Source organism: Camelus ferus, chromosome 18 (assembly GCF_009834535.1).
Source record: "Camelus ferus isolate YT-003-E chromosome 18, BCGSAC_Cfer_1.0, whole genome shotgun sequence".
Lineage (NCBI taxonomy): Eukaryota > Metazoa > Chordata > Mammalia > Artiodactyla > Camelidae > Camelus > Camelus ferus.
This window is the reverse complement of record NC_045713.1, coordinates 32,749,931-32,772,344: the sequence shown is the minus strand read 5'-3', so window position 1 is coordinate 32,772,344 and position 22,414 is coordinate 32,749,931. Positions and strand designations below refer to the sequence as shown.

Genomic DNA, 22,414 nt, shown 5'->3' with positions numbered 1-22,414 from the left:
TTAAAGAGAAGGATGGGGGTGGGGAGGGAAATGAGGGCGGAGGGAGCTGTAGATTCACCCACCACCTCCCGCCTGGGCTCCTACCTCACGGCGCTTACCAGGGGCAGAGGAACAGAGTCTGCACCCCACTCCAGGGCAGCTCCGGTCCCCAGATCCCCAGGCCCTGGGTTGAGGGGTGCTGGCGGTGGGGAGGCAGGGACAGTAGGTAAGTTTTCTGAGACCTACGGCTGACACGCCACAGGCTCCCCTCACAGCCTCTTCCTCCAGAGGGACCAGTCCAGACAAGGCGCTGATTTCCACTCCTCCCCTTCCACCCCTCTTTCTCGAAGGTACCCAACCCCCGCCCCTTCATCTCCCAATGCCTCCCCTTTTCCTCAACACCCCCCCTCAAACTCACAGCTGCTCCAGAGGTTCCTCCAGTCAAACCCTTTCTGGAAACGACGGCGGCCCGGCGGGTCCAAACCACCTACCATCCCCGCTCGCGTTTCCAGGCTCCCTACCGCCGCCGCCGCCTCTTCTTCCACCACTGCCGCCGCCTCCTCTTCATCTGCGGCCCACCTGGCGGCGGCCGCCCCGAAGCCCCGCCCCCTCCATCGCCTCCTGCATCATCACTTCCGGTAACCCCGCAGGCCGCCCGCTTCAGGAGGCGGAATAGGAGAGGGGCAGGGAGGGAACGAGTGGTTTATTGCGTCATGACGTATGCAAAGACGTACGAAGCCGTCGCCAAGTAAGGGCAAAGGCGTAGCGACGCGGAGGGAGGGCTCGGAGAAGATGGGCTGGACCATTTTTTTGGCTAGAATGGGGGGAGGAGAGCGAAAGGAGTAAAGGAGGGGAAAAGAAAGGAAAAACTTGGCTGTATTGTTGGGTATAAGGCGCGGGGTGGGCTAGAGTTTGAAGTTTAAGGGAGGCTCGCGCCTACACCCGACCTGGGACTAACGCTCCCACAGAGGTCCGCCCGGTGGCGTGGTCCGGCCTGTCCTACCGGACCTGCCCGAGCTCCGTCGGCCGCGGCTCTGCTAGGCTCCCGGCGCCGCCTCCTCCCTGCCCGCCGTAGGCTGCGGCGCTTCTGTGGGTGGGGGAAGGCTGGACTGACGCAGAGTGAGTGAGGATGGAGACGCTGACTCCTGGCGCGGGAGACTGGGGGGAAAGGGGTTGGCTCCCCAGGGGCAGGGTGGGGGTGGGGGCGCGACGTTGCTAGGAGACGAGCCTATGTGACCCCAGCCCCGCGAGGGCGGCTGGGTGTCACCGCCACGGGCCTTGGGAACCTGCCACGGAAGCGGCTCGAGGGCCAGGAAGGGGAGGCCTGGTTTGGGGTCCATCTGGGACTTCTCTGAATCCTTTGGCCCTCCGAATGTGCAAATCCGGGGGCAAGAGGCGTCTAGCTGAGGAAGGCAGGATAGCTGCCTTCTAGCTGACCGTCTAGCTGACCTAAGGCAGGATACTGAGACTTTATGGAAAATGACAACCAGCTTCTTAATTCTCTTGGTCCGCAAAAGGCGTTGCTCAGTGATTTTTTTATTCGAGTCTGGGAGAAAGTTAAAAAGTAAATCAAAGAAATGCCTCAAAGATAGTAATACCAGGTGAAGTGGTAGAAGATGGGGCAAGAGCCACTCTGAATTGGGTCAGGCTGTTCAGAGGAGGCCAGGTTTTGCAGAAAACCAAGAAAAGAAGGAAGCCAGGGAATGAGCTTTCTAGGTGGAGAAAAGATCCAACAGGAAGGGATCTGAGGAAGGAAACGCCAGGTGCCTGGAGCAGAAAGGAAAGAACTAGAGCCAGCGTGGTCTGTGATGGAGAAGTGGCAGCTTCTGATCAACCAGAGCCTTTTAGCCCAAGGGGAGGGTTTGGCTATTATATTACCGGAGGGTTTTAAGAAGGAGTGACCAGACCTGATTTATATTTTTAGAAAATCATTCTTAGTTACTGCATAGAGAAGTATAGAAGTATTCAGACCTATTAGGAAGCTGTTGCAGTAGGCAGAGGGAGACCTGACAGTGGAAATGGAGAGAATTAAATTCAGAGTTTATACTGCAAGTAGAGCTTGCAGGGCTTACTGCCAAATTGAATGTGAAGTGTATGGGAAAGGAAGAAACCAAGGATGACTCGTAAGAGAAAGCAGTTTGAGAAGACTATTCTTTTGAACATACTAGTTTTGGGATGTCTATTAACCATCCAGGCAAAGATGTGGAGAAGTTAGATATCTTAAGTCAGGGGAAAACTCAGAGAGATAATAAATGTAGCAGTTTATTTCTAAATCACATAAAAAGAGGATGCAGATGAAGAAGAGGGCCCCTAAACTCTTTGGGAGTCTTTACCTTTGGAGATGATCCAGAGAAGAAAAAGCTAGTAAAGGAGACTTAACACAAACAAGGCCTTAAAAAAGGAGGACCCATAATATCCTAGAATAGTGGGACCTACCCTCATAATCAGCAAGACTCATCCTTAAGGCCTGGCCCAAATCTCTTCCCTCCTTTCCTCTTCCAGTTGGCCATGCTTTGGGACTCCTGCTTAGGTGATTTGTGTTCATTATAGCAAGCCTGACGTTGCTTGTTAATTATTTATAGGTTTGAGACATTCTCACCACTCCCACCCCCAGAACTATTTCTTCTTTGTGCCCTGCTGGCTTCCAGCACAGAGCCTTGCCCATAGGGCCCAACATGTAGGAACACTGTGTCCATAATATATCAACCATGGACTTCAACGGCTTCTGACAAAGGGACATTTGTCCCTGCTGCTGCTGCTGCTACCTCCACCACTAGATATGGTTGATCTTATAAAATAAAGGGTATCAGAAGAATCAGAAGGCCTGGGGTTCAATCCTGGATCTGCTGCGGACTAGCAGAGTGGCCTTGGTTAAGGCCCTTTTCTCTGAGTTTAAGAGGTGGGCCTAGATTACAGATTACAAACTGGCAAGAGATGTTGCCTGCAAACATGGTTTGGTCCACAAATTGATTTAAATTCTTCTTTAAAATTTACTTGCCAACATTTAAAAATTGGATATCAAAACCCATATTTTCAGCTTCATTTGAAAAATGGGACAATCTGGCAATACCAGCCTGAGGTTCTTGCACAATAGTCAGCTGGAGCCGAGGAGAGTCTTCCTTCATTTACCTGCCTGACCCCTGTGGGCATTTGATTTGCAATTGTTGGTCTAAATCTCTGCTGTCAATATGTAGCCACAAGCTCCAGGATATCTAGCCACAAGCTCCACACAGCTATTTGAATTTAAATAAAATTTAAAATGTGGTTCCTCAGATGCATACTTCAGGTAACCAATAGCTGCATGTGGCCAGTGGCTATCCTGTTGGGCAGTGAGAATATAGAATATTTCCATCATTGGAGCACATTCTCTTGGTCAGTATTGGACTGGAGGAACTTGAAGTTACTCTGGGTGCCAATCATGCTGCACATGTAAAGATGGACAGTCATTGCTCCTGCTCTCAAGGAGCTTTGTCTAGTAAGGAGCTCCCGTGCCTATGCAGATGAGGAAGGTTGCTCACTGGGTAGTTAGAGGGTACTTGGAAACTGTCGTGAAGGCAGAGACCCTCTGTGCACAGTTAGGGTTATAGATCAGATGGGTGGATTAAGGGTTAGGTGTATCTAATGTTTTAACTAGAGCCCTTTTATCTGTTTCCAATCTGGGTAGTTATGAATGAATGAATGAATGAATGAATGAATGACAGATTGATCTTTAGCCTTGACCTACTTTTTACTCATTGCCAGGGCGCATGCGCGCACACACGCCCCCCACACACACACCCCCCACATCCCCCCCCCCCACTTCTGGTAACTGGTTCTCACCACTTCTGATTGCCCCTTACCTTGTCTTCATCTCATGGAATATGCTGATAAGGAAACAGATACTTCCATTTCTTTTAAGTTGAGGGACTGAAACTTGGTCTCCATTTAGAATTTCTGTACCTGAGGGGGCAAATAGCTGTATATCTCTGAGTTACAATAGCCTGATTGGAAGTGCAACTACAATCTTGTGTGTGCTCCTTTGCTGATATATTTAGAGTGAATGTACTTGCCTTATATGATCTTGTCTGGGATAGTTTAGAAACCTTTGAGACATAAATATTTTTGGTTTTTCCCTATATTCTGAAGATTTCCCATGTTACAGAGCCTAACCTAATTTCTTTTCCTTTAGGTAAGATAAAAATATGATCTACCCTCTCCTCCCTGACCCCTATATGACACACCATATTGTCACTTTCTGTGTAAAAAGATACTGTTTCAGATAATAGCCGTGGTATGATTCAGTACACCACACAAGCAAATCCTGAGATTTGCAAAACAGCGTGTGGTATTATACTTCCCTTTTTGGATTCTGGTAACCCAAAACTGATTCCAGGTCAGGAAACAAGTTCATGCAGTATGTGTGTGGCAGAGGGAGGGGGCACACAGTTGAGCTTGAAGGCTTTTCAGTTTAGGTAAGGATGGTACTGTGTAGGATATGGGTGTACACCAGAAAGCAGGGAAGAGTAAAAGCACGGAAGGATAAGCAAGGAGTAAGAGATAAGGGAAGAAGAATAGGAAGGGAAGCTTGGTCATGCCTTTGGTGTTGGCACCTGCATTGTATTTCCAGTAAGAAGTATGCACTGTGGTCTGAAGATAAGCGATGCCTCCAACAGGGTTATTTACTCATACTGAAGAACAATAGCCCTTTACTATACAGGGATTATTAATGATCAGAGGGAAACAGCTTTAGGAAAATCCATTACTACCACAAAGCAGTAAATTCACCAACAGGCAACACATTTCTTTCCCTCTTCTGCAGACAAAGCTTAGCACAGATAAAAAGAGGCCTCATTGTTCCTCCTTTATTTCCTCCTATTCAGGTAACATTTGCCTTTGTTAACTCCAAATGCTAAGTGATTTAAATGGATTATCATGAACGATCCTTACAGCATCTCTTTGAAGAATGTTCTGTTGTTACCCCATTTAAGAAACTGAGGCTCAGGAAGATTAATAACTTGCCCAAAGCGGAGAAGTCAGGACTCAAACCCAGATTCACTCCACAGCCCACTAGTTCATTGTATTGTATCTTCTATTCCTTACATGTGTGGAAAAACTTTGAATGCCTAAAACCAAGGTAGTCACTCTCTACTCTGCTATCCAAGGCAAGAGAATGTTTGGTTTGGCATTATAGGAACACTTTAATTCCCTGAAGTTTTTCCAAATGACAAAAGCTTTAAATTATGATTTTCTGGGTTGGTTTTGACCCCTAGTCATCTAAGTGCAATGGACCTTATTCCCCTAAAGGATTGTTTTTCAAGAAAATAAGTATCAGAACTCCATTTTGCTATATATTTGGTTTTAAGCTTCCTGAGAACATAGTGTATCATTTCAGTCCACTGGGAAAAAACCAAAAAAAACTAATTGGCCTTAAAAGAACTTAAGGGTGAGGGTTATATTATAGCTGTGTATACTGCCCTAGGAAGTGATAAGGCTGCCTCCAGATAACACAAGTCTTCGTTTCTTTATCCTGACACCCACAGTGCCAGTCTTGTAAACATCATTGTGAGGCTTAATTTGTATTTTTAAATGCTCTAGGGTCTTCAGATGGGAATCCTGGTCCAAATACCACTGCATGTATCTCAGGATGAGAATGAAAATTACTGGTGACTATTCTATGTGGGTAATTTTTTTCTTCTAACAAATATATTTCAAGCTCCAACTCTGTGCCAGCCCTAGGAGTGTACTCAATGAGACATGGTCCCAAACTTCCGTCTCTTTCCCAGTCCCAAAACACACACAGTGGAGGAAGAAAAGTCAGTCTGGCAGAAAATCACAGTAGAGTACAATGAACATTATGATCGGGATATAGCAGGGATGCTGGCCCAGTGTGAAGAAGGCACCCATCAAAAAGGGATGGAAGCCAAAAGATGAGAATCAGCAGGTAGGCAAAGAGAGGATATTTAAGTTGTGTGAGTTGGGGCCTTCATTTGGCAAAAAGAAGCAGCTCCAGATCTAAGGAGATGGGGCAGCAGGACATGGGCTAGGTCTCCACTGGTACACAATGAACACTTAAGACTGATTTCATTGAGTTTCACAATCTCCACTCTCCCCTGACTCCACCAATAAATATATATATATATCACAAAGTAGTTGGGAGGGAAATTTGACTGCATTACATTGTTTTTTATTATTATTATTTTATTTTATTTTATTTTTTAAATTTACAACTAGGGGCATATCTTTAAAGAACAGGAGTCTCCTTCCACCCGGAGCTTGAAAGTCAGTTAATCTTCCTTGCCTGCTCTGTCCCTTGTTTGTACTGCAACACTTTTTCTTCAGTAGACGGCAAAGCCTCATGGGAGTCCAACATTTGGAATTTTGACATTCCTGAGACCAGAGTCATATTTCTATAAATTTCATCTGAGGAGAGGCAATTTTCATCTCTGCTCTTAAACTTCTAAATGTGCATGCGGGGATGGTCTTTCCAAAGGTGGAGGAAACTGTTTCAAAGTTAGGGAAAACGGTGAAGTGGATGAAATCCCTACTCCTAGCAAATCTCCCACAGGCCTTCTGCAAAGCCCAATCTAGACATGCCAAGTACCTAGACCCTTTCACTATGTTTCACTCTCAACAGCATGTGGAAGGGTGAGTGGGTGGTGCCTTTTTTTCTTTTTCTTTCTCTTTTTTTTAGGAGCTTGATCACTGCCTATTTCAAGTTCCTATTACTGGCTCCAAAATAAAAACAGGGAAAAGCTTGCAGTCAAGGAAATCATCATCCACCTTTTTTGGCTCTTAATCCCAGCTCTCCTGTCAGTTAGGTGGCATTAGGCAAGACTTCATCTGCAAGACTGGTAGAATCAGAAGTACTTATGATACAGTTTGAAATTCAGCACATTTCAAAAGATGTAAATCAGACCATGATACTACACTTGCTTAAAGCCTACCAATGTCTTCCTTTTGCTCTCAGACTACAAATCAAAAGCTCCTTTCCAAGACCCCCAACCTGTCCACCTGTGGCCTCACTTCCCCCGTCAGCTCTCACTGCATTCACATTGAGGTTGGTTCCCACCTGATAGCCTTTCTTCCTGCTGTTCTTTCTTCCTGCATCACCTTCCCCTGAACTCTTCCAATTAATAGATTCCTTAACACCATCCAACAGAGATCAAATGTCACTGACTACCCAAAAAGAAAATAACCACCACCCCCACTCATATCGTATTACTGTTTCATTCCTTGACAGCACATATCACCATCAGAAATGGTTTTGCTGTGTATCTGCCTCTGCCATTAGGATATGAGCTCTAGAAGGACAGGGACTGTGGCTGCTTGTTTGTCACGGGATGCCTGGAACCACATGTGCCTGGCACATGGGCACTGAAATGAGGGCTGGTGCCTCTTCTATGATGTCAGCTCCCTTTGGCATGTCAGGGACAGGGCTGCTGCCAGGAAACAGAAGAGCAGAGCAGTCCAGCCAGTTGCACAGCTGCCTCTAAAGGTACTGGTGTGTAACATCACTACTGAAGAAGGACACTTGGAGGGGAGGGGCAGATGGTATATGGGATACCTTATAAAAGGGTTATTGCAATTTACTCTAAGGTGCAAAAAACATGATCTTGCTCTTTGTAGGAAGGAAACAGAATTGTTTAGTTCCCTTTGTCAACTGGCTAAACTGTTTAAAGCAATCAACAGACATTTCAACCTCATTTACTGAGATTGAGCCACCTATTTAGTGATTTAAAGTTGGGGCTCTGATTTCAGACATCTGGTCTGGTCTGAATCCTGGCTCCACCTCTTACTAGCCCTGTGACCTCACACAAGTTTCTTAACGTCTCTTTGCATCCCGTTCCTCCTTTGTAAAACAGGATAATGTAGTGTCTACCTTATAGAATTGTGATGATTAAGGGAGTTAATATATATATGTAAAGTACCTAGAAAGACTAGCACAGAGTAAGTGCAAAGTAGTTGTAGCTATTGCTATCACTATCACTATCACTATCACTATCACTATCACTATCATTATCACTATCACTATCACTATCCCTATCACTATCACTATCCCTTTAGTGAGCAAAATGCCATCCCTGCCCTCCAGGAATTCAGACTCTAGGAAGAAAAAGACGATGAAATTGTTAAAGAGCAATAGCTGGCTGTGATAGAAGCAGAGAAAAAGGTGCTCCAGAAAAGCTTGAGAGTGAACTGGTGTCCACGAGCTGGTGTGGCCAGCAGAACACAGGCATTCTAAGTGGAAGGCTCAGCCAGAACAAACACTGTGGCATGACACAGCAGGGTGTCTTAGAGCTGCAACTCTCAATCTTTGGTTTTTCGAGACTCCACATCACAATATTTACTATCATGTACCTATATTTTAAATCAACTTTAAAATTTCTATAATGCATTTAGTGAAAGGAAGCTCTGTATCACTACAAAATTGAAATCATTTTCAATCATGAGTTTGATGGGCTATTAAAATACATGAAAAGAATCACACTAAGAAAATAAATATTTTATTGTACTTCAAAAAATTACCTCCCCAACCAATCTTCGGGATGCTTGTTTTAGGGGAAACTTACGACTATGACCTGAGGCCAAAACGCACTAGCAGCAACATTGGCCTTTTCTTAGTGGCACAGGTTGCCCATGGTAGGTGCTTCGTAATGAGTTTTTTCCTGGTACTGTGTTTATACATGAGGTACGATTTTAAGAAAGGATCCTGTTTCCACTCACAGTTCCTCCCAGGCATACTTCATATCTCTTATGTTTCCTCATTCTAGGATTTGAGGGTTAAGGAAGTGAAAAGCAGAGTTTGAAGAAATATGGATCTGAGAATAGAAGTTATAAAACTTTAACTATAAGAGTTCTGTAAGAATAGACTATGCAGGCAGTTGCGACTACAGTTCAATGTGGTCCTCTAAACAATTTAATATCCCTGATGTTGCCTATGGGAGAATCCCAGCAGACCCCACTGCATCAGATCAACCCTTGAGACTGGTGAAGAAAGAGAAGAGCTGACACGTCCTTGCGTCAGTAGTGAGAGATCATTAACAGTTTTAGAGGAATAAATGCTGGTTTCAAGCCATTAATTCCATAGGAAGAAAAACTCTTAGGGAAAAGGCACTTTTTCTAAACAAGTTGCTTCCTAGGAACAAAAATATGAACCAAAAGGAAAAAAGCTTCTTAATTTTTTGTTTATATATGGCTGATTTTGCTTCTAGAATCACAGGTTTTGTAACAGCCACTTGTTAATAATATACAATGGAGAATACAGCCTTAGACTCTCTGGAAATCTTTGGGACTTGAGTTTTCTGGGTCACCTGATGTTGAGAGAGAAACCATGTATCTCCCTTTCAGGATTAGTTTTCAAAACACTTAAACATTAAAAAGTTTTGAAAATAGTCCTAGTAAGTAACAATTGTCCTGCTTGTTACCTTAAGTACCCTAATTGCAGGGTTTGTGTATTAGAACATGGTATATGATCAGTTACAGTTTGAAGCTGTGGTTCTTAGGGTCGTAGAAAGAAACAAATGAAAGTCAGACTTTGGAGAAGGTTGCTGCTGTTTTAATATGCCAGACCTCCTTCACTTTGCCCAAGTGTCATGCAGTCAAGGAAGTTTCATCTGTTAGCCCCTCACAGGAACTGACTCATATGAAACCATGGAGTTTTAGGGAAAGCCAGAAATTCAGATTTGTTTCCTTACCAGGAAAATTATCAAGTCATCTGGGGTTTTATTACAATTAACCACAAAGCATGATGATCTCTCTTGGTTTGTATGAGTTCCTTTTAAGCATTTTTTTCCTGTGAGGTATAACAGATGTGAGAATTGCTGTTGAATATAACTTCAGTCCTTTTAACTTCTTAATTGGATGAAGTAGTGGTTTCAAGCTTTCCGTCAAATGACTAAGCCTTGGTTCATTCCTCGTTGCATAAGAAAGGTCACCAGGGTCAGGGTAAGTAGGAGGGCACTCAAACTCCAAAGAGTAATTCTCTGTAAGGTGAATTTCTTTCAAGTACTTAGAATTTCTAGATACACATAGCTTCTTCCAGCTCCCATGCTTTCTTTAGCTGCCCAAATTTCTCATAAGCTTGGGATCACCCCAAAGCGTACAATCTCCATGTACTACCCCTTCCCCTTGGACTGGAAATGAGTCTTGTTCTCAAAGGGCAATGAGCAGCCTACTTCTTGATCCATGTGAACCATATGAGGAAAGTCCGGGACTCATAATAAGATATCCCAGTGCTTGGCCCGGATACTCACTCACCAAATCTGTCCTCGTCTTTCCAGGCTGCTTGCTTTGTTAAAGGCACTACAGTATTCAATCTCCTAAACCTAATTAATCACAATCCTCCAGTAGTGGGATTTCTTTTTCTATCGTCCTTGAATTTCTTTTATTTTTAAAATCATTTTTAATTGAGGTATAGTTGATTTACAATTTTATATTAGTTTCAGATATACAACATAGTGATTCAAAATTATTATGGATTTATACTGCATTTAAAATTATTATAAAATATTAACAAGTGACAGACACTACCACAGAGGGCAGTCTCTGATGGACATCTCCTGTGGAGGAATACTCAGTGGCTCCTCTTCCGGCAGAAGCACCCCAGTCCCACCTACCACACACCACGGTTCAGAAACCCATGTGGAAGCCTTTATTCCAATAACAGGGAAACAAAACTGGCCCCTTTCAGGGCTGTGATGAGCAAAGAGGAAGCCCCACTCAACAACTGGGACTGTATAAAAAGATTATGCAGGCAGCTGAAACTACAATATGCTGCCTACAAGAGACCCACTTTAGGGTGAAGGACACATAGATTGAAGGTGAGAGGATGGAAAAAGATATGTCATACAAATGGAAATGACAAGAAAGAGGGGGTAGCAATCTTCATATCAGACAAAACTGACTTTAAAACAAAGGCCATAAAGAAAGATAAAGGACAGTATATAATGATAAAAGGAACAATACAAGAAGAGGACATTAACTCATTAACTCCTCAACAGAGGAGGACCTAAATATATAAAACAAATACTAACAGACATAAAGGGAGAAATTGATGGAACACAATAATAGTCAGAGACTTTAACACCCTACTAACATCATTGGACAGATCGTCCAGATAAAAAAATCAACAACGCAATGGAGATACTAAATGACACACAGAACAGTTAATTGACATTTTTAGGATATTACATCCCAAAAAAGCAGAATATACATTCTTTTCAATGGCAGGTTCTCTAGGATGGATTCCCTTCTCTTTATTGGTGTGTGTACTATTCTAGATTTTGGGTTGTAGTTACCGTGAGATTTATATATAGTAATCTATCTATATATCTATTACGGTTTTTTTTTAAGTTACTGATCTCTTAATTGCAGATGCATTTAACCACCCTGCATGTTTACTCCCCACCCCTCATGATTACTGTTTTTGACACCACATTTTACATCTTTTTGCTCTGTGTATCCCTTACCTACTTATTACAGATACGGATGATTTTATTGCTTTCGTCTTTTAACCTTCCTCCTAGCTTTGTACATGGCTGACTTACTGCCTTTACTGTATATTTACCTTCACATATGAGCTTTTTCCTTTTATAATTTTCATGTTTCTAGTTGTGGCCTTTTCTTTTTGACGTACCACAGTCCCATCAGCGTTTCTTGTAAAGATGTTTTGGTTGTGCTGACCTCTTTTAGCTTTTGCTTGTCTGTAAAACTTTTGACCTTTCCATCAAATCTGAATAAAAGCCTTGCCAGGTATCGTATTCTTGGTTGTAGGTTTTCCCTTTTCATCGGTCTAAGTGCACTATGCCTCTCCTTTCTGGCCAGCAGAGTTTCTACTGAAAAGTCAGCGGATGGCCTTACATTAGGTCCCTTGTATATAACTTGTTGCTTTTCCCTTGCTGCTTTTAATATTCCCTCCTTATCTTTAATTTTTGTCATTTTAATTACAATGTATCTCGCTGTGATCCTCCTTGTGTTGATTCTATTTGGGACTCTCTGTGCTTCCTATACCTGGATGTCTATTTTCTTTCCCAAGTTAGGGAAATTTTCAGCTATTATGTCTTCAGTTATGTTCTATGCCCCCTTTTCTCTCTCTTCTTTTAGGACACCTATGCTGTGACTGTTAGAACACTTGGTATTTTCCTAGATGTTTCTGCATACTTGTGTGTGGGCAGCGTCCTGAGCCCCCTAATGGACAGGGCCATGTCAGGGAGTCTTAAGGCAGCCTGCCTGCGGGTTTGTGGCTATGTCCCTGCCTACTGAGGTGCTTGGCCTGAGGCATCCCAGTGCTAGAGTGGACCGGCTAGTGGGTGGGGCCAGGGACAGGTGCTAATAAGCTAGAGGGAGGGTTCCAAAATGATGCTTGCCAGCACTACTGTCCATGTGGTAGAATGAACTCCCCCAAACGGCTGCCATTACTGTCTGTGTCTCCAGCATGAGCTCCAGTTGCCTCCTGCCTCTCTGGGAGACTCCAAGATCAGGAGGTGGGTGTCACCCAGGCTCCTTTCAAAGTACCACTTCTGCCCTACGTCCCAAATCCTGTGAGATTTTGCATGCTCCCTTTAAGAGTGGATTCTCTATACTCCACAGCCCTCTAGGTCTCTGAAAAGGAAGCCCCGCTAGCCTTCAAAGCCCAATGTTCCGGGGGCTCATCTTCCTGGTGCCAGGCCCCCGGCCTGGTAGCCCAGTGTGGGGCTCAGACCCATTGCTCCTTGAAGACAAGCCCTGCAGCTGTAATTATCCTCCTTATATCTTTGTTGTAGAACATCTTTTCTGCTAGATTCTGGTCTTTTTCAACAATAGGTGTAATTTTTTTTATGATATTTTAATGCATATTTTTATTTATTTATTTTTTAGGTGGAGGGAGGTAATTAGTTTTATTTGTGTTTAGAGGAGGTATTGGGGATTGAACCCAGGACCTCGTGCATGCTAAGCATGCACTTTACCGCTTGAGCTACACCCTCCCCTCAATAGGTGTAATTTTTGTGTGTCCCTGAGAGGACGTGAGCTCAGAGTTTTCCTGCTCCACCATCTTGGCCAATCTACCTGAATGTCTTTTAGACATACAAGTAAATAGTAAAGAAATAGACTGAAGTTTTTGCATAAGTAAAAAAATAAAATAAAAAGAAGAAAAGAAAAGGAAAAGAAAACACCCAGTGTCCATCAGCAGGAGAACAGACAGGCGTGTTGGGATATGTTCATGCAGTGGACTGAACTGCAGTAGTGAGCATACAGGAACTAAAGCTACCTGTAACAACAGGGATGAATTGTACAAATATGGGTGAAAAAAAAGCCAGGTGTAATAGGACATAATAAAGGACATAATACCCCATATATATACATTTTTTTAACTTGCTAAGCAATACTTTATAATGTTAAGTGTAAAGATGCATGTGAGAAAGATAAACAACAAATTCAGGATAGTGGTTCCTTCTAAGAGAGAGGAGGGGGAGTTTGATTTGGAAGGGGTACGATGGAAATTTCAACTGTGTACATAATTTATTCTTTCAGGTTCTTTGTGTATGTATGGCTGTTAATTATATTACTATCTATATCTTTTTATATATCTGAAATATTTTATAATAAAAATAACTTTAAAATAATAGGAATTTAAGTTTTAAAAATACAGTTGGCTTCAGGGAATATACTTGAGTTGGTTTCCTTAGCCATGTCCTCTGAAATTAAAACTGATGTTTCAGAGTAAAAACCCAGAGGGAGCCACGAGATCGTTAGTCATCAGAAAGATTTTCAGTTGTGCTTATTTTACAGTTCTCATGTGGACAACAAAGTAGACAAACCATTTTGAGAAATATTTTCAACAAGGTTATGATGAACTGAAAAGACATTGCCACCTGACAGTCTCTGGCTGGAACTGAGCCTACAGACTCACTGTATTTGGCCTTCTGGTACTCAACATTTTTGAAAATAATAAACTGCCATCTTTTCTGAAATTTCATATTTTAAAAATCTGGATTACCACCTATTGTCAAGCTTTCAGGAAATCTGTCATTCTTAGGCCCTCAATTCTACATGGCAGTCACTAGCTGGGGCTGAGTAGTGACTGTCCTCTTTCAAGGGGACACATCCTCTCCAGTTGACCACTCTCCCCACCCAGCCAGGTTCCTTCATTTTGTTACCTGTCAGGCCCCAGAGGCACCTGAGTTTGCAGTCTCTGCATTAAACTCAAGTTCTCACTCAACTAGAGAATTCAGTTATTCAAAATGTTCCTTCTCCTAGGCACATAGGTTAGTATTCTTTTACCAGAATACACACTAAAAGCATCATTCCTAAGATATTCTGGAAAATAATTTACTGGTTTAAAGAACAGTAAATATGAATTTTGATTTTGTTATGTTCATAAAACTGGCCATCATGACAAACAGCACGATTGAGCAACCCACCACCATGGGATGATGTGCAAGGCCGGCGAGGAGATTGCTGGTATGCCAACAACACCGTTCTGGCAATGCTACCAAACAGATCTGTTGAGAAAGAGCAGTTATTTCTAGTCTAATTAAAGGGCTTAACTAAAAAAAAAACAAAACAAAAACAGACATCTGCTTGACTACCTACTGTCAAATTGAATTTTTATGCAAATTTTCCCTCTTCTATTTTGGTGGGTCAGAAGATGACAACAGCAACTCGACAAGAAGTCCTTGGCCTGTACCGCAGAATTTTCAGGCTTGCGAGGAAGTGGCAGGCTGCGTCAGGGCAGATGGAAGACACTATTAAAGAAAAACAGTACATATTAAACGAAGCCAGAACGCTGTTCCAGAAGAACAAAAATGTAAGTAGGCCCCAGTTGGAGATTGCAAGGAGGAGAGCAATTTCTTGTGGTGTCTGTTCATTTCTTTTCTGTCCTCAAGTTGAGAGGACTGAGGAGCACAAATGGCTGGCTTGCCCAACCACTTAAAAGCAGAGCCCACCCCGGGTGTCTCTCTTCACTCATTTCAGGTCTCAGTCCAGCTGGTGAGTGACTCAGCGTCCTCAGAAGACCCCATGAGCCAGGTGACATGGGTCAAGCCAATGAGAGTTTTCAGGGTAGGATTGGTTCCCCATACACTGTGCCTGTTGCTGACCACTCCCACAGGAGGTGTGCAGTTAATTTTTTTTTTTTTAAGTTCATAAGCTATTCAGAGCCTCCAGTTCAGAGGGGAGGGAATAGACTTAAGATGCAGGCTTCCCTTCATAACTTAGATTTGAACTCCAGCCTCTTTGGCTAGCAGAGTGGCTTTGCCAACTGGAACCACAGAATTGGGTCAAATAGTGCCTCCATTAGTTAGTTGAATGGAAGTGCACATCCAGACACTAGGGAGCCAAAAGCCATTTCTAAGAGGCTTGATTTGACACATCCCAATAAACCATAAAGCATTATTAGCTGTCAGCTCCTTAGGAAGGCTGCCTGGCCCTAAGCATAGAAAGAGGTTTTCGGCTCCTGACTTTTCTTGCATCTTTCCTATTGATCCCATGGATTCAGTGCTATCACTGTTCCCCTTCATGAAACCTCCTGACAGTGCTACTCTTTTTACTTTCCCTTCTCTGACCCCTGTCTCTATCTCCTTTTAGGCCCTGTCTTCTCTGCATACTCTCCCGTCAGCTGTAGGGGTCCTCTGAAGGTTAGCCCTTTGCACTGAGGCCCAAAGACCATGCAACCACTGTATGGTTCCAGCTCCCGTATCCAGCTGACCTCTCATCAGCCACCTGCAGGAACTCACCACAGGCATAATGGCCCAAAGCAGAACTTATCTTTCCACATGAAACCTCCCCTCCCCAGCTTGCCCGTTTCTGTCATAGCTCCTGTCACTACTTTGTGACCCTTTGCTCTCATTCTTCATTCAACAGATATTTGAGTGCCTACCATATTCCAAACACTGGGCTGGACATCAGGGATATAAATGAGCAAAACCGAGACAGGGTCCCTCAAAGGTGTTTCAGAGTTAGATGGAAAGAAATGTAAAATTACAATTGGGTGAGTGCTAGCTACACCAGGAACCCTCCCAATATACTTCCCTTCTCGAATCCCTGAAGCCCCTCTGCTTTTAATACCACACGACACGTGAAGCTCCTTTCCACATTTCTGACCCTCCTCCAGCTTCTCCAGACGTTTTCTGCCCTTAGCATAGACCACACGTACTCCATCAGAGTGTCTATGTACCCCCTGAGGTCCTGAACAGTCCTTTGAGGAATAGAAATAACATATTGTAAGTGCTGTTTCTTTCTAGTTTTGTTGCATCGTTTAAAATGTTTATTTTGTATATATTTATAAAGGAATTATTAATACATTTAATGAACTTATAAATACATATATGAGAGCTAAGGGCTCAGAAGTTTTTTATTGAAAGGAGTAGATGATTAAAAAGTTTGCAAACCATTGACCTACACCTGCCCCTAATTAGCTGGTCATGTTCTTTTTTTTTTTTTTTTTTTTCTTGTTTCATTTATGTTGGTGTGGTCTCTCTAACCAGACTGTCTATTCCTTGAGCACACAGACAACGTCTTATACTTTTCTAGTACATCCCATGGGCCCTGCCTTGTCGCTGTCACTAAATTAATGAGCATTTACAAATACTTTGATTCAGTTGACCTCCTCCAAGGAGTCAACCTCAAGTTCTCTGCCCTCACCCAACCCCATGAGGGCCACCCATTCTGAATTTTTATATATTAGTCCGTATACCATGGTAACCTTTCTATAGCTTCATGTACCAGTTGTTCTGCCCAGGTAATACCCTTGATCATTGAAGGCTTCAAAACTTGGCCTCAGAGTGTCCAGCCTTGGTGCTGGGGATATCATAGTAGTATGTACCCAGTAAACCTTTGCAGGTTCACTCACGTAAGGACTGCTTAAGACCCTTTGGGTTTTCAGTTAAGGCAATAATAAATCCTTCATTTGCCTCTGCTTGAATTGGCCCATTGTGGTATGAGCCAGAAGGAGGTGTGTGTGCCAGTGATGGTACCCGAGTGAGATCATTCTGTTGTGGTAGGGGAGGTACATGGGTTTTTAATTTTAAGATATATACTTGTTTTACCATGTAGTAGAAAGAAAATAGAATATCAGACAATTTTGCAAATACTATGCTTGGGAGAGAGTCTATTTAAAGAAAAAAGTTCAATATTAGTATAGGTAGTGTGTGGATAGGGCAAAATCATGCAGGCAGCCTCTAAAGGACTGAATTTGGGGAACTCTAACCCAGCTTGTGCAGATGGACAGCTGGAGCCCCAGAAGCCATCAGCCTCCTTACCCATATCTTTATTAAGGGCTTCTTTCTCCCTAATCCCTCATACAGACATAAGTTGTCTCTTGTAACCTTGCTTGCTGTGAGAGCTTAATAATAATTCAAAAGTATCTCATTTATTTCTCTGAATCCTAATGGGCAAATGGGAACATGGAAATCTATTCCCAAGGTGGACATCAGAGCAATAGCTTTTGAGAAACACAGAGGTCAGAGAGCTGAGCCTTTGCCCCAAGGGACTCAGCTGTGATTCTGTGTGTTGTAGTTCCTGGAACTTTTCTCTGCTCCAGGAGGTACCATAGGACAGGAACGCCCTTGGAATTTCCAACCCGCACTGGCCCAGACTTCCCTGTGGGTGACATCCAGGGCTGATGCAACCTCAGCTCTGCTCTGAGGCACACTTGTAAACTCTTAGCAGAACCACGTGTTGACTCATTTTCTAACCTTGGAATGAAAGTGTTTCTCCCCATCTCCTCCCTGGCTTTCTGTTTTTCAGAATGAGCTTTTCATTTCTTTACTTGAAACTGGACTACCACGATTTGGCTGTTTTGGAATTTCAGAAGTCGTTTCTTCAACCCTCGCTAATGAGAAAGACAGTTTACAGTTCAAAATAAAAAGTGGATCATTCTTCAATATCTTACTCAAGGAGTTTCTAGACAGCACTTGCGGAAGCAATTGGGTTACCTGAAAGTCTGAGCCACATGGGGAGAGTGTAAAGATGCACTCTTATTCATTGTTGGCAGGGATATAATTTATAGATCGTTCCTGGGAATATAAATTGGTACAACCTCTTATAGGTAATTTGAATCTCCAGGGAAAATCTGTGTGAATTAAAAATGCATGGACCCTTTGACCTAGCTGTCCTCTCTTTAGGAAATTACCTTTTTCATATATTTGCATGTGAGCCAAAAAGCTTTTAGGAGGGATCCATTGTTTATGATGGCAAAGATTGGGAATAACCTAAATGTCCATTAGTAGAAGATTGATTAAATTCTAGAACACCCTTATGTTGGAATTTTGTGCAGCTATTAAAGAGAACGGGGCATCTCTGAATGTATAAATGTAGGAGCTTCACATTGTTAGTGAAAAAGCAAGGTTCAGCACAAAATGAGCTGTAATTTTGATAAGAAAACATACTAAGTCTACAGAGGTGTACGTATATATATGTAGAATATCCACAGAAGGACAAACAGGAAGCTTCTAATAATTGTTGTCTCTGAGAAGGGGAACTGGGAGGCAGGAGGAAGACGGAGACTTTGTTTCACATTGTCCTTTTGTATTATTTGAGTTATTTTTACCATGTTGCTTGCATTACCTACCCTCAATAATTTTTAGAAGTTTAATCCACAATAAATTTTATATTAAATTGCTTTTGATTTTTCAGAGTATCAATATTTAATTTACTGGCTGGTAAACTGAAAAAGTTTAAGAAAATGTACACCTATACTTCATGTGGCACTGAAAAGATGCTAACAGCTCCACCTGTTTCCCCGTTTTAATAGCTTACAGACGCAGACCTGATTAAACAGTGTATAGATGAATGTACAGCCAGGATTGAAATTGGACTACATTACCAGATTCCTTATCCAAGACCAGTAAGTGTGACTCCAGTTAACATGCGGTGTGTACTTACTTATCCTTGTCAACCCAGTTATTTCCAAGAATGTGTACCAAGAAGGCTAGTGTTTGCTGAAACGTCTACGGCTGCTGTAGGAGGCATGTTGGAAATAAGGTATCCTTGCATGGCCACCGGCCCATCACAAAATGTCAGTGAATGCCTGATTCCACCTACTCATACGACTTTCCCACGTACGGAAGGGAAAGCCAGCTCACATTTATATAGCTTTCTCTTCTGACTTTCACCTTCTTTATGGAAATATTTTTATTTTCCTTATACAGGCGTACTGTTAATAAAAGAATAAAATTCAAATCTTAAAGGAATAGGTAAGGTAGAAAGTGAAAACTGCCAAAAATTCTCACCCTGTGGAAATGACCACTATATAACTGTTAAGTTGGACCATATGAAAGTGCCAGTATTCTACTCTTGACCTGCAAAAACAGCAATTTTATATTGCATTGGTTCTACCTAATAGTTTGGTAATACATCCTTTCGTTCTTTTTTCCTATAATCACGTACATGCACTTTCTTTACTTAAAGTGCATGGGACCCTAGGCACACTGTTCATTGACTGTTTTATTTCCTCTTTTCAGGGTATCTCTGCTTCCATCTTATGAAGTGGTTGCGTTGTATCCTATTGTAAGAATGTGCCACAATTTAACCAGCACCCTTTCAGTGGACATGTATGTTGGTCCCAATTTTCCACTATGCACAGATCATCTTTGTGCACACACTTTTTACCTCACCTTCAGTGGACTTTCATCTCACTGTGTGATCTGTGGCTTTTCCTCCGTGTAGGAAATACGGCCAAGAAGAGCACAATCAGACAGATCTGGGTTCAAATCCTGGTTCCACCACTTAATGTATAACCTTGAGCAAGTTTTTTTTTAACCTTCTGAGCCTCCATTTTCTCATACATAAATGTCAGAGTAATAATTCCCTATGATATTATATTGAGGAATAATGTGTCAGGACTATAAGGACTAGTAAGTCAGAATAGATTTAGCACTCAGCAGAAAGCATGGTTCTTAGTAAATCTTCAGTGAAATTTAAGCTGCTGCAATAATGATCATTTTTAATATTATAATTATTCTTATTACTCAGATTCATCTGCCTCCTCTGGGCCTTACCCCACTACGAGGCCGGGGACTTCGAAGCCAGGAGAAATTGAGGAAGCTTTCCAAACCAATATATCTCAAGTCTCACGATGAGGTTTCCTAACCCAGAAGAAAGTTTATTTCTGAGGATGATGAGCCAGCGAGGCCTTGCATGTAAACCAGATAACAAAATCCTTCCTGATTAAAAGCAAAAAAACCCAAGTATCTTCTTAAAACTTCCAAAGCACTGCTGCTCATCCCATGATGTGTTCTCACACACCCCTACAGTTTTTCAGGGTCTTGCTGCCTGAGTGGACACCAACCCTCGAGGTCATGGACCTCGCCTCCTCCCTGAAGCATCACTTGGAAACAAGACTAAGGCCAGTGGAGAGAAGACTGAGGGGTGACTCTTCATGGGAATGCCGCTCACCAGACATGCAAGCTGGCATGAATAAAGTAGCCAGTTGCTAGGAATTCTCCTGGATACTATAAAACTATATACTACCCTCAGAATATTTTTAACTTTTTTTTTTTTCCAAGTTATAGATTTGCTTAAAAGTGGGCTTTTTGTGTGTGCTTTGTTATCTTTGGGCACTTCCAATTTCCAGATAAACTCCCCTTTAAAAATACATCATTGGATCAATCAGAGTTTTTCATGGAAATTTTATATGGGACCTCTCCCTACCCTCAACATACACATACGCGAAAGTGCATGAATTAAATGCATTAGTTTACTTTATCTAAAAACCCGTGATTACTTTGTGTACACTTAGGATCAGAAAGGCTCACTAGAAATTCTTACTGCATTCATTATGAGAATTTTACCTTAACATAATTACGAAGTACTAGGGCTAAGCTGGCTTTCAAATTATGTCTAAACAGAAATGGGACAAGTAGAGATTAAAACACTAATGACTTATAATGAAAAAGAATATGAAAACGAATATATGTATGTATATGTATTACTGAAACCTTATGCTGTACACCAGAATTTGATACCTTGTAACTGACTGTCCTTCAATTAAAAAACAAAAACACAAAGGACTTCTACCCCTGCATGTGTGGATAAGGCGAGATAACTATGGCAGGTCATTTGTACATCTGTGTCATTCCCTCTTACCTCCACAGAGGACAGGCATCACCAGTAAAGACAAATCTCTATTGATTCTGGTCTCTCTGTACTGTTTTCCAAAACAGCCTTGTGATCCTCAGAAGCGGCAGTTGATAACTTCCTGCCCACACCTAGATTTAGGATTCCCTTGTCACACAGATATTCAATCCAAAATACACATATTTCAATTTCAAAACATTTTCTTGTGAGCAGGAGCATACTTTTTCACGGTCAGGTGAGTAACAATTGCAGGGTTTGGTGATGACATGGAGAACAAATAAAATACTGTGTCAGTAAAGAAATAGCATGTGCATATTTAACACAAATGCAGTTACAGGCCTTTGGTGAAGAGAAAAAAATTTAAATGTGCTGGCAGACATGCTGGCCACTCCATGGCCATTCAGTACATACCCCAGCCTCACCTGAATTAGGAGACATCAGTCTGCTGTTCCATCAAGTCACTCTTCCATCTGATTTCGTTGTGGAAGCATCTCTCTGCCCAGAAGTGGATCTGATGTTTAAAGTATTTCTAAAGCAACATAAGGTCTGTGAACTTAAGACAACTAATTTATCTGGTGGTCAGTCAATGAAGTAGTGACCTGTTCTTGCACTGGATGAAAAACTGGCTGTGCTGAACTGAGTGAAACATGTCTTGCCTGTCTCCATATTGGTCCCTTTCTAAGTATTTCAAGGTGATTTTGACAATGCAATTTGTGTCTTACCCTGTTGAGGGTAGAAACTGTCCTTCCTACCCAGACCCCTCAAAGATGAAAGTTCATCTAACTGCTAGCTAACCTCTAAGTGTCTTCTGTGTGCCAGGAATCTGAACTAAACGTGAATTTTATATGTCTTGTCTCCTTTGTAAAGATGCATGTTTTGTTATACAAAACATAATTTCCTACCAAAACTTCCATGTAAACTGTTTGTTTATAATTTTTCTCCACTTTCTTTTCAACCCTATACAATCTCCATCTTTGGTCTTTTAAGGTATCCCCAATATCCCCTCTCTTTTTTTTTGTATGTCTTCTTCTTTTTTCTTTCTTTCTTTTTTTTTTTTTTACTGAAGTATATAGTTGTTTACAATGTTGTATTAGTTTCTGGTGTATGGCAAATTGATTCAGATATATATATTCTTTTTTATATTCTTTTCCACTATGGTTTATTACAAGATACTGAATACAGTTCCCTGTGCTATTCAGTAGGACCTTGTTGTTTATCTTTTTTATATATAGTAGTCAGTATCTGCTAATCCCAAACTCCTAATTTATCCCTCTCTCCCTCCTTTCCCATTTGGTAATTGTAAGTTTGTTTTCTGTGTCTGTTTCTATTTTGTAAATAAGTTCAGTTGTTTCATATTTTAGATTCCACATATAAGTGACATCATGTATTTGTCTTTCTCTGA

The 22,414-nt window shown here is 42.0% G+C and overlaps 2 protein-coding genes across 15 annotated transcripts in view; one reads left to right on the top strand and one right to left on the bottom strand.

Annotated features, from left to right (window-relative positions):
- Positions 1-595, bottom strand: part of DCUN1D3 (defective in cullin neddylation 1 domain containing 3) — a 35,851-nt gene extending 35,256 nt beyond the window's left edge. For 3 of the 5 annotated variants that reach the window (XM_014552910.2, XM_014552912.2, XM_006177296.3), the window contains exon 1: positions 398-579. The gene's annotated coding sequence lies outside the window, so the exon portion shown is untranslated. Of the gene's footprint in view, positions 1-98; positions 204-397 lie in introns of those variants that run through there. The other 2 variants (XM_014552914.2, XM_014552916.2) reach the window with 2 other exon arrangements.
- On the top strand, positions 69-21,066 carry LYRM1 (LYR motif containing 1). Of its 10 annotated transcripts, none has more exons than XM_032460927.1 (6): positions 799-1,098; positions 12,391-12,440; positions 14,585-14,743; positions 14,911-14,997; positions 18,689-18,781; positions 19,909-21,066. In XM_032460927.1, the coding sequence occupies exons 3-6, from the start codon at positions 14,585-14,587 to the stop codon at positions 20,023-20,025; spliced, it is 456 nt and encodes a 151-aa protein (XP_032316818.1). In that variant the 5' UTR covers positions 799-1,098; positions 12,391-12,440; the 3' UTR covers positions 20,026-21,066. The 10 variants fall into 10 exon arrangements, with proteins under 10 accessions (XP_014408406.1, XP_032316819.1, XP_014408405.1 ...); XM_032460925.1 differs by having other exon boundaries at positions 14,582-14,743; XM_014552920.2 differs by lacking the exons at positions 799-1,098; positions 12,391-12,440 and adding an exon at positions 69-205 and having other exon boundaries at positions 14,582-14,743.
- Positions 21,067-22,414: the final 1,348 nt, after the last annotated feature.